Genomic DNA, 12,881 nt, shown 5'->3' with positions numbered 1-12,881 from the left:
CCTCACCTGAACTCACCTATCACCTGCCTGCATGTACTCTTCCCCCCCTCCCCCAACCTTTTTCCGGCTTCTGCCCTCGTCCTTTCCAGTCCGGATGAAGGGTCTCGATCCGAAACGTCGACTGTTCATTTCCCTCCATAGATGCTGCGTGATCTCCTGGGTTCCTTCAGCTTTTTGAGTGTGTGGCTCCAGATTGCAGCATCTGCAGAATCTCTCCTGTCTCAATTTCGTATGCATCGCGCCGCTGAACTGGTCCCAAGTGTCTCTCCATAACTCATTTATTCATGACCTCAATAAAGCAAGATTAAAATTTCCCGATAATGAAAAAATGCTACGTTTGCATTCAATTGCACTCCGTTAAAGACACGCACTGAAATGAAAACTCCCCCGGTACCGGCACGGTGCGTTGCAGGGATCCCCGGTACTGGCACGGTGCGTGAAGCGGGCGTTTCCGCCAGCATCAATGATGGCGGAACGCCATCTGTCACGGGGCTCGGAAGGTCACACGGGGAATGAGATCGCGTTTGACCCCGCAGTGAAATCCCGCAGTCAGTTGGCGGAGGAGGAAGATGGCGGCGCGGGAGAGCGAGGTGGCGGCGGGTGAGGCGGCGGCGACGGCGAACGGTGAGGTGAGAGAAGCCGGGGGAGGACGGGCGCCCTCCCGCATCCCCGCACCGACCGGCTCCGGAGAAGGGGAGCGACCCCCGGCCGTCATTGTCCGAGGGGAGCCGCGGCCTCCGGTCCACCCCCCCCGGGGTGAGACCGGCGTCGCTGCTCCCAGGGCCCGGGCCTCGGTTTCTCCTCCCACCGCTGCCGCCCCTCGTCTGGGCGGAGAGCAGAGGCCGCGGGCTGAAGCCTCGGACTCTTCCCTGGAGTTGCCGGGTCTTTCGACCTCTGGGACCCCCCACTCCCCCCGGGGGTCTGGTGACGGCGCAGCCCCCAAGGTTGTCGGTGGGTGAAGGCACCGAGGCTCAACGCTCGGGCCCCCGGGGATACTTGGGCCCGGTGTGGCTTCAATCCGGAGTCCTATTACAGGGAAGAAGGAATCTCCGTCTCCATAGCGCCGCACAACCTCATTACGCGTCTCCCCAAACCTCTGTTGGTTCACAGAGTCGTACAGCACGGAAACAGGCCCTTCGGCCCATCTGGTTCATGCCAACCAAGATGCCCATCTAAGCCAGTCCCATTTGCCTGTGCTTGGCCCATATCCCTCCAAACCTTTCCTGTCCATGTACCTTGTTCCATACACCCACCACCCTCTGCGTTAAGCATTTGCTCCTCAGGTCCCTGTTAAATCTTTCCCCTCCCACCTTAAACCTATACCCTCTAGTTTTTGATTCCCTTTCTCTGGGGAAAATGACTGTGTGCGTTCGCCCTATGATTTTACACACCTTTGTAAGGTCACCCCTCAGTCTCCTTCGCTCCAAGGAATAATGTCCTAGCCTGTCCAACCTCTCCCTGTAACTCCTGCCCCCGAGCCCTGGCAGCATCCTCGTAAATCTTTCCTGCATTTTTCCAACTTAATGGCATCTTTCCTATAGCGTCGTTTCAATTTGTTGTCATTTTTCTTTATAGAGGGACTTAGGGCAGCCAAAACGTGCACAGCAAACTCCCAAGACAATCATCAATATGTTTTAGTTTAGTGGTTGTGGGATAGCTATCGGTGAGGACATCTCGTTTATAACCAGACAATCTCTTCCATCCATTGGTGAGGCTGATAAGACTTTGTTCAACTTGATATCTATGATCATATAGCACTCCCTCTGTTCTGGATCAAACTGTCAGTCTGGATTATGTTTATAAATCTGAGGTGGGGCTTGCACCCACAATCATTTATGTCAAGTTTAAGATTGTGATGTGAATGGTATTAAGAGAAAATGGAAATTGAGACACATTCATCTTGATTGTGATCTAACAAAGAGAACTGTCGTTATATTTATAGAGGATAATGCTGATAGCATTTGTATTGTCCTGCAATCTCAAATATTAGTGGTGGTTAAATACAATGAATCTTCTATTTAAAATCCAGTGTTAATGTATGCCTCAAATCACTTCTCAGAATGGTATTGGAACTAAAAGTCAGGGATGTTGGGGGATGCTGAGAACCTGGTAAGAAATGTTGTAAGAAATCGTTTGAAGGGTAGACAGAGGTGATTGCTTGAAGTTTAGACTGCTAAAAGTGTAGTTACTATTGTCAGGGTCAGGAAATGGAGGATGTTTGGAGATCTGAATGAAGGAATACTATGTCTTTTAAGTTGTTAGACACATCTTTTGAAGCTTGCAAGATACCTTGATAAAGCATTTTTTGAAGAAAACTGGTATTTTGGACTTTATAACTAGAAACTTAAGAGTACTAAACTAAGGAAGTCATGTTAATAGATTACTCATTAAACCCCTGGAATGCTATGACCAGTTCTGGGCACTGCAGTTCAGGAAAATTGAAAGCATTTGGAAAGGGTGCAGCCTTTCCCAGAGTGATAAACAAGGATGAGGGATTCCTTTATATGGAGAAACTACAGAACCTGGAATTGTTCTTGGAATAGAGACTAAAGTGAGATTTAAGAGGTCATGCAATTTTGATAGAGTAAGGAACCATTGCCTTTGACAGTCAGTCAGTAATTGCAGGTCAAAAATTTGAGTTAATTAGTAGAAGACCAAGGAATGAGAATTTTTAATACAGTATGTTATCCGGAATGCACCAGTTGGAAAAGCAATGGAAGCAGATTGAATATTAACCCAAGAAAGGAAATTAAATATTTGAAACATTGGAGGGATCTTGCGTGAAAATGGCATTCAAAATGGCATTAGAAGCGTGATCAGTCATCTGTGAATTCAAAGCAGAGCCGAATAACTGATATTATTGTTAGATATTGTGCACAGGCTCAAAGCCAATTAAATCTCTGATACGGATAGGATACACTCAGGTGCAAAGTGAGATTTGAGACAACCTATGACATGTTGAACTCTCAAAGGGATAAACAGGAAATGGGAAGGCCCAGGACCGTTTACTCACCATTCCTAAAATATTTGTTTTTGGAGTTGGGTAACTAAATCACCCTGTGGTCTCTGCTCTTCTCCAGTTCTGGCCTCTTGAGCATCACTGGTTTTCTTTGCTCCACTGTTGACGTGCCTTGAGCTGCCAAAGCCTTAAGCTCTGGAATTCCTTTCCCAAATTTCTCTAATTTTCAAACTTTTAGTCATGCATCCTGAAAGTTGCTTATGTGGTACACTATCAGATTTTGTCTATGCCCCTTCGAAGTTCCTTAGAGTGCTAAAAACAGTTCAGCAAAGTACAGCCTTCGGTATAGAAGGCACACGTAACAGAAATAGTGGGGAACTGAGAGTTCAATCTTGAAAAACTCAAAATGACCATTATCATTAAAGAAAATATGTTAGAGAAATTAATGCAAGTGGAGGGTGACAAATTGGGACACTATCTGGATCAATACTGGGTTATTGATTATTCACAATTTATATCCATGAGTTACAGCAAGGAAACAAGACCTTCAGGCCACCCCATTTGTACTGACCATCAACTACCTATCTATACTCATCCCATTTACCTTAACCTTCTTTGCCTTGGCATTTCAAGTGCTTAGATATTTAAATGTTGTGAGAGTCTCTGCCTCTGCCACTCTCCCAGGCAGTCCGTTCTAAACTCGAACCACTGTCTGAATGGAAAAAACTTGTTTCTTTTATCCCCTCTAAACCTCTTGCTCCTTACCTTAAACTTATGCCCTCTGGTTATAGACATCTCTGCTATAGGGAAAAGCTTACTACTGTCAACCTTATATAATGCCCCTCATAATTTTATACACCTCCATCAGGTACCCCCTTGGCCTTCTCCACTCCAACGAAAACAAACTCAGCCTATCTTAATAAACGTTCAATGCACCATATCCAGAACTATTAAGGAAACTAAGCCAGCTGACACAATGTGCCATGAGGAGGAAAATTTAGGCAGGTTAAGTGACAGGGAAAGAAGGTGGCTTATGAAATAGATAGTGGGAAGTTTATTGTTCATATCAAGAGCAAGACAAGAAAATGGGTGGTTTAAAATGATGAGGAATTATTAAATGCTAGTGCGTGGAGGTTGCTTTGTGCACTATTCATGAAATACAAAGGGTTAATTTGCAGGTACAGCAAGTAACTAGGAAGACAAGTCATATTGTTTTTTATTCCAAGGGGTTTGAAGTACCATAGTTTTGATGAGAGCATGCCATGATTGCTATGATCAAAACGTTTTTTTAAAAAGCAGATACTAGAAAAAAAATGCTGAAAATATTCGTCTGTTCAGGCAGCATCTATGGAGAGAGTATTTCAAGCATTTTCTGTTTTTGTCCCATGATAACTTTTTGGACTCTTTACCGGAGGGAGGATAGAAGGCATTGCTATATAATTCGTATGTCGATTCTTGGAATGAAAGTTCGCCTATGAGGAAGTTAAGACTGGCTTATGTTCACTGATGTTTAGAAGAGTGTAAGGTAGTCCCATTGTAAATTCTGAGAGGGTTGATAGGGTAAATGCTGCAAAGCTATTTCTTTGCTGAAAGAGTCTAGAGGTAGTCTGATAAGGGGTTTACCAAGCAGAGCTGAGATGAAGAGTAATTTCTTTACTTGGAGGACTGCAAGTGTTTGGCATTTTCTGTCCTAGAAACTCTGGATATTTACTAATTAAATATATTCAAGACTGAAATTGATAGAATTGAAAAATATGCACTTTGGGTCAAAAAATAGGATACTGGATCAGCCACAGTCTTACTGGATAATGGAAACCTCTGGCAAAGTGTTATTGGCAAAGGAGCAGGTAAAGCTGACCAATGGAGTTTTGATGAAATGCTTGAATCATGACCTTGTCATAACTAATGCCCTGTTTGGTCAAAGAACAAACAAAACCCCATGACGATGCCCTTGAAGCAGCCTCTGGTACGTGTCAGTTAGGTGATGATGATCTAACGTACTGCGACACAACATGATGACTGGTTAGTTAACCACTACCTGCTCTGCTCTTATCAGAGTGCAGCAACAGAAATGCTGCCACAAAGATCAATGTAAGAGCTCTAAAAGACTTCTCAAAGAAAGCTTTCTCCAGACAATGTGATGACTCCCAAACAGCTCGACCCACAGTGCTTGAACTGTCCTGCAATCCACCATTATTAGTATCTGTGGAGACACTCCTGGCTTCCCTACCAGAAGACATTTGGACTAGTTTAATGAGAAGTACCAGGATATTCAGAACTAATTAACTATGAACACGAGGGATTCTTGGAATGGAACTTATGTTACAGCTTGATGGAAAAACACTTTTTTTTCCAGAGTTCCAACAAAATAACCATGACCAAAAGAACAGATGGTGGGTAGAGAGAATGCAAGGGATCCAGAGACTGCCTAGAATCATATCTGTATTCTTTAGTGCTGTCAGGTTTTCCACAGCCCCACACATTCAAGGTTCCATCCTGCTAAGAACAGAGAGGAGTGTAAAAAGATGCTCTGTGCCTGCAGAAAAGAGGAATTTGAATAGATCCTTAAAGCCAGCATCCTTAACTTGATCAACAAAAGGGTGAAAAGGCTTATATACCAGTGAAAAGCAACTAGACTTCCAGAGTTCTAAAACTTAGTGGAGAGGAACTTCTGATGCATAGCTTTGTCTCTGTCTTCTGGGAAGACGAGGATGTGCAAGGAGTCCTTAGAAACATTTTGAGGGATCTCCCAGGTGTCTGACATGGGGCAAGGTCTTGCTCAACCGACACCTCCCTGTGGCTGAAGTGATGCTCCCCAAATTCGTGATGGGTTTCTTCCAACAATGCACAATGGGCATGATCTCCTCTTTTTCTGACCTTTACAAAAATGTTTGACAGTTAGCCAAGAGGGACTGTGGAGAATCCTTGAATTTGATTGCTCTCAAATTTTCCATACAATATCTGTAGTTGATGCTATGAAAGCTGTGATTCTAACTCATGGCCCAACAGTACAGATGGAGGTAAAGCAAGGCTGTGTTAGCTTTGTAATTCACATCATCATCTTTCTTTCAACACTGTTGCACATCAAATCCAACAGACTTCCCACTGGGCTGAAGCTGATCCAAAGGATAAATGAGAAACTGTTCAATCTCTGCCTTTGTAACCTAGGTCACTCCAAGCTCACTCACCTAGCCACAGTAGGCAGAGATGCTGGCTTGTGTGCACAACAGGCAGAGATGCTGGCATGTGTGCACATTCAAGGACGGAGGTCCAAGTCATTGCTGACTCATTCGCTGAACTGTATGGGAGAATGGGCCTTGCACACTTGAAAAGCAAAGGTCCTCTATCATCTTGCCTCCCATTGCACGTTATCTTCCCTTTCTCACAAAGATCCACAACGAGATCATGAAAAATGTGGACCATGCTCTATCTTGGGAACCATCTCTCAGTAAAGACAGGTATTAGTGATGATCCACATGCCACATAAAACTCGCCCTTCATGCAAAGCTGTGTTGTAGCACAAGGTTACCAGGAGAGGAAACACTTAAATGAGAGAATGTAACACCTTCACTGACTTGTGGGAATCCCTGGCTTATGATGCATCAAAATGGCAGTGGGCCATCTGGGTGAACCTCGTCTCTGCAGGAGCATGTGGAATCCCAGCAAAAGTGGCAGAAGAAGTACACCACCTCCTACACTACCCACCCATGCAGCTTGTCAAGCATCACCTGTCTTATCTGTGACAGAGACTGCAGAATGCAATGGAAGCAAGTCATCCTTGATCCTGAGGGACTGTCTAAAAAGACTGGTGATTCAGACTGCTGTACCATCCTGTTACTTAGCTATTGTAGATTTTGATCAATATTTCTGTCTGGATTTATTTGCTAGTAATCTGGTGTTTTTTTTAAATGCAGTTGGGATTTGTTTGCTTCAGTAGGTGCTGAGCATTGCTCCTGTTACATACAGGACAGTACCATCCTAATTCAATTAGTAGTAGGGCATATGGATTTTACTCCAGGGTAGGGTTGAATGGTCTCTATGGTTCAAGAATGGCAAGAGGCAGTTTCCAACAAGTTGCTGCTTTTGTCTCAAATGCTGCTTTCTGTCCAAATGATTCCAAATAATTTTCTAATTTCTTCAGTCTTCCTTTTCCCAAATGTTGGTAACTGGATTATAATCTCAGTCTGTCTCCTTGAGCTCAGACCCATGAAATTGTTGCCCATTCCAGGCATGAGGCATTGAATAGAATGCTTGGTTTGTGCCTATGGTTTCCACTTTCTGTTTCTCTCTACTTTCTGTTGCAATAGACCATTTCTCACCTCAGTTCATCCTCTATCTGTTGCATTCTCATCTGTTCCACTGATATTATCGTCACACATTTTTATCAATGCACCACAGAAAGCATCCTATCCTGATGCATCACGGCTTGGTATGGCAACTGCTTTGCCCAATACCACAAGAAACTGCAGAGAGTTGCGGACACAGCTCAGCACATCACAGAAACCAGTTTACCTTCCATGGACTCTGTCTACATTTCTCATTGCCTCGATAAAGCAGCCAACATAATCAAAGACCCCTTCCACCCTGGACATTCACTCTTCTCCCCCCGCCCATCGAAATGAAGATATAAAAGCCTGGAAGCACGTACCATCAGACTCAAGGGCAGCTACCCTGCTGTTATAAGACTATTGAACAGTCCCCCAGTACAATAAGTTGTACTGCTGACCTCACAGTCTATCTCATAATGGCCGTGCACCTTATTGTCTGCCTGCACTGCACTTTCTCTGTAACCGTAACACTATATTCTGCATTCTGTTATTGTTTTCCCTTATACTACCTCGTGTATTGATGTAATGAATTAATCTGTATGGATGGCATGCAAAACAAGGTTTTTCACTGTACCTCGGTACATGTGACAATAATAAACCAATTTACCAAATTTACATTAAATGCTGCAAACTTTGCTATTTCCCTCTAGGTCTAAATTTCCTCTCATATGTACCTTCCATATCCTGATTGTGGTTAAAATTTGAGTGTTATAATTTTCCAAGAGACATTAATATCTTGCCATATTATTTTCCTCTTCTATCACCTAATGACACCTGTTCAAATTTGGTCTTGCCCAAGACCTAATTTTGCTTCCTTTTGTAATTTACCATTGGTATTTTCTTCAGGATGTTCTCCCAACAAAGAATAAAGCTATTTGTTTCATTTTTAGCTTTAAGATTTATTTAATGGCAGATATTTATGTTGGTTGATGTTGTCAAAAGAATTGTTTTCATATGGTGATAACTTTGATTAAATAGAGCTAGAGCTTTGAAGAGTTGTTGCCTTTCCATCATTTATTTAGTCTGGGCAATATTCCCCATTTCCATTTCTGACTCAGTCCTTATAACCATATCAGTATTTTCACTGTCTTTGAATTCTCTCCATCATTCACAAAACTCAACTAGCATGATTTCTCCCCCACTACCTTAATCTGAGCATTGTAAACTTTCTATTTCTCTTGTGATTTGTCCTCTAACTTTTTGTACCAAACGTCGGAGCTCGCAAGCATTACTTGGTGGAACATTTTCCTGTCTGTGGGATGTAGTATTAAAGGCAAGCTGTCATTTAATATCCATCTCTAATTATAGGAACAGGAGTTAGTCATTTAACCCTCAAGCCCATTCTACATTTGTGAGACCTTTACCCTCCCTCCATGCGCTTCTTCATATCCCTTAATAGTTTGGATAACTAATCTCAATTAAAGTTAATAACTGATACAGCATCAACTGCTAAACTGTAGAAAAGTGTTCTAAATGTCCACCACCTTCGGCATTGTGGAAATGTTTCCTAATGTCACTCCCATAAAGTCTAGTTTTAACACTGTGCTTCCTGAGTTTTTGACTCCCCAGGCTACACAAATGGTTTTGATTGGTTGGGCACATCAATTTCCTTCTGATATGTTGAAGACTTTAATAAAGTAACTCTAACTTTTTTTCCAGGTGCAGCAAACCAGTTTGCATAATCCCTCCTTTATAATTTAACCCTGGAATCTAGTATTTCCCTTTGAATCTGTACCATAGTGCTGCTAATACATCCTTCTAAGGTGTACTGCCCAGAGTGTTGATGGTGGGGGAGGGGGCTTTGACGATGAAGATCACTGATTATCTTGGAGAGGGGTTTTCACTCCCTCTTATAGGAGATGGCTATTGCCTGACACTTTTATAAATATTTCCTGTCCCATCATTCCATGATCAAATGTTGGCTAGGGTTAGAATCACATTAGTACTTTTCTCATAGCGTGCTTTTTTCTTGAATTATTTTGGTCTCTTGATACTTTCTGCTTGTAGTGAGGAGTACTATTTAATAAGGCATTGTTATTAGCAGCATCAATAATCTTGGTCAAAGATGTCGTTGTAAGTATCCTCTTAAAAAGAGAGGAAAGGTGGAGAATATTAGGGAGGACATTCCAGAGCTTTGATCTTGGACATTTGAAGGCACAGCCATTATTGCTGAGGTGAAGGAAGTGCAGAAGGCACAAGGCCAGAGGTGGCCGATTCCAAAGTTCTGTGAAGAGTTAGACTGACAGGTTACAGAAATGAGAAGGGACAAGTCTGTGTAAGTTCTTGAACATGAGAGTGAGAATTTTAAAATTATGTTGGACGTCTGGGAGCTAGTGAGGATGGGTAATAGGTGAATGGGACTTGTTTGAGTTCAGATATGAGCAGCCAAGTTTGGATGTCCTCAAGTTTATGGAAGAAGGAAGATAGGAGGCCGGCCAGGAGAATGTTGGAGTAATTAAATCTAGAGGTAACACAGATATAGACAAGGATTTCAGCAGCAGATGATGTGATTAAATCCAAGCATAAACTGAGTTATTCAAGAGTGTTGCATGCAATATGCAGTGCAGAAACCAGCAATTTGACCCTGAAAATAAGTGTTTATATTCCACATGATCTTACTTCCATCCCTTCATCTTGCTCAACCTAAATATCCTATTCCTCACCTAGTGTCCCTTTGTAAGTCTGCTTTTCCTTGTGGTTGTGAGTTCTATATGAGAATGTTAACCACAAGGTAAATATGTTTTGCCTATTGGATTTATTAATAACTCTTATTTATGTTGTCGATTTTAAATATCTCCATACATGATATTCATGGATCAGATCACCCATCCTTCTTAGAAATGAACCCAGCCTGTACTAATCTCCATGACAGAAGTAATCTCTTCCGGTTTAGCCTTCAGTGGAGGTGTACTGAGTGATCCTGTAGATGTTCTTATTTCTTAAGCTGTTTTCTGATGGTTACTGTTGTGGATTTGATGCATCTTTCTGACTATGACAATCAATACATCAAAGTCAATGTAAATGTTAAGTGATTACTTTGATTGGAAGCATTAAGAGGGGTAATATCAATTGAAAACTTCAAATAAGGTCCAGGCTTAGAGACCTTGGGTTTATTAACAGACATATTTGAAAGTGGTAAGATGTCTGAGCTAAGCTCGTTATATCTTTGATTTGTGAACAGAGCCATGGAGAACAAAATCAAGGAAGTTGCATTTAACTTTGATAAATCATTGGTTCAGCCCCAGCTGGGATGTTATATACAATTCTAGACAACGCACATCAGGAATAATGTCAAGACTGTGAGGGTACAGAGGAGATTTACTAGAGTGAAGCTGGGAGTGATTACATGGAGAGTTCAGAACCAACATTTTTGTCCTCCCTAAGAGCAGAGAAGATCAAGGGCAATTTAATAATGTTCCAAATCATGAAGGGCTTGGTTAACAAGGAGGAACTGCTGAAATGGCAAATGGGTGGATAAGCAAAGGATACAGAACCAGAAGACTTTTCATCAGGAGCATATTGTGAATGCATTCCCTGAAAGGAGGGTGGTATCATATTCAGCAGGAATTTTCAAATGACTAATGGATAAATAGTCAAACATGTCAATTCCTTGGGCTTCAGGGAATGGCAGGTGAACAGGACTAATTGGAAAGCTCCTCCAAAGTGTCAGCATGAGCCTGATTGCTTCCTTAAGTGATGTATTTCAACTTTCTTTGTGGACTACTAATTGTTCTTGTATCACAAAAATTTATTAGACACATATTATAAATAGGAGTGATTTTTCCCTTTGGCATTTTGAACTTTCATTTTTACTTGCATTTTGAGCCATTCAATTTAAATGTATAAATAAATGTTTATTGACTTGTGGATAAGAATGATTATACTAACAGTTTTTGACTGTTCTGAGGTGTGAACTGTTTTTGTTGTGTAGCTTTTGAATACGTTTTTTAAAAGACTGCTTAGTAAAAAAAACACAACTGCAGGGTGCTTCAGAACTTCATTGTCCTAGAGCCCTTTATATTTGAGCAATTGAAGCTGCAGTATAGGAAACATACAGATTGTGTGAAACCTACTCTCACAGCAGTGAAATAAATAAATCATTTGACTTGGGTGATGGTTGCAATGTAAATGCTGTTCAAGACATTAGGAAGTGCAGAGGGATCTTTTATCATCATTGGAGAGGGAAGACAGGCCCTTGTTTTAACATTTCATCTACAAGTCAGAACCTGACTATTAGCCGAGACTTTGTACTCAATTCTTCAGAGTAGAACTTGAGCCCATGATCTACTGGCTTAGGCTAGAGTGCTATCCAACTGAAAATACTTCCTTGCTGTTTCCATTACCTACCTTCATTGGTCCCCAAGGATTTATGTGTGTGTTTCTCTTTCAGCTAGTCAACAAATCCTATAATGTGTTCGTATTTGCATGCTGTAGGTTGGCAGTGAGGTGGTAGCTGATGGACAGGTCCAGGTCTCAGAAGCTAATCGGGTCGAGACACGACCACCGCAGCAACAACAGCAACAACCTCCCAATGCCTGGCAAGTGATAAAAGGTGTTTTATTCAGGTGAGTGCAACGTGTTCGTATTTGTACAATAGAAATTGAGTATTCACTAGAATGTTGTTATGAAAATAAGCATGTAAAAATAAGATGCAGTAAATATGGAAGCTGTTTGCACTGGTCAGAGTCTAGAACAGGTGTGCGTGCCTAGCCTTGACACTGGAGCTAGATCATTTAGGCTGTGATTCATGTCAAAGCACTAAATCACAAATCCAGCGGAAATTTTTAACGTTCTACTCTTGAGTTCCAGAGGCTGAAGGACTATTGGAAAATTTCATTGTTGGGGTTCGTAGGTGTTTATGAGAGTTATGGAATCAAGATGGGTCAGTTGAGTTCAACGACGATCCAGTTGATTGCTAAAGCTGATTCAAGGGACTGAATTGGGTACCTCCCTATGAAATGTTAAAACAGGGAGGTACTCAATTCAGTCCCTTGAATCAGTCTTAGCAATCAACTGGATTGTTGTTGAACTCAACTGACCCACCTTGATTCCATAACCCTTACAAAAGGAGAGTAGATGGTGGTATCAAGTCACTATGGAGTTATTCACTGAGGTTAAACTCATCAGAAGAACAAAGCAGAAGAAATTTGAATGAAATTTTCCAAGGGTACATTGGAATGCTTAACTATAAATATAATTTGAATGGTAGCTCGGGGACATTTAAAAAAGATGAATAGCAAAGTCAACGAAGCCCTACCTAAAACAGCACTGGAAGCAGTTAACATTTGAACATGAAAAGTTAACAATATTACAGGGAAAAAGCAGGGAAATAATTTGGTGGAGAGCTTTGTTCTGCACTTGAGATGTGTTGAATTTTTGATTCTAAGCATTTTCACTGTCACAGTGACATACAGAATGGAAACAGGCCTTTTAGGCCACTAAATCCATGCCGGCATTCAAACATCTATTTACAATATTCCTACACTAATCCCATTTTATTCTATCTATCAACTCCTCCAAATCCTACCAGCTTCCTCCTACACATTAGGGGCTATTTGGAATGGCCAGTTAACTTACCAACCCACACATCTTTG

General features: G+C 41.8%; 1 protein-coding gene across 1 annotated transcript in view; it reads left to right on the top strand.

The window, feature by feature from the left end:
• The first annotated feature begins 549 nt into the window (after positions 1-549).
• The window catches only part of clptm1 (CLPTM1 regulator of GABA type A receptor forward trafficking), a 33,585-nt gene continuing 21,253 nt past the window's right edge, over positions 550-12,881 (top strand). The window contains exons 1-2 of the mRNA XM_052044165.1: positions 550-629; positions 11,722-11,852. Of these exons, the coding sequence (XP_051900125.1) occupies positions 570-629; positions 11,722-11,852 (191 nt within the window). The 5' untranslated portion in view covers positions 550-569. The remainder of the gene's footprint in view (positions 630-11,721; positions 11,853-12,881) is intronic.

Source organism: Pristis pectinata, chromosome 35, assembly GCF_009764475.1.
Source record: "Pristis pectinata isolate sPriPec2 chromosome 35, sPriPec2.1.pri, whole genome shotgun sequence".
Classification (NCBI taxonomy): domain Eukaryota; kingdom Metazoa; phylum Chordata; class Chondrichthyes; order Rhinopristiformes; family Pristidae; genus Pristis; species Pristis pectinata.
This window is presented reverse-complemented; position numbering and strand designations above follow the sequence as displayed.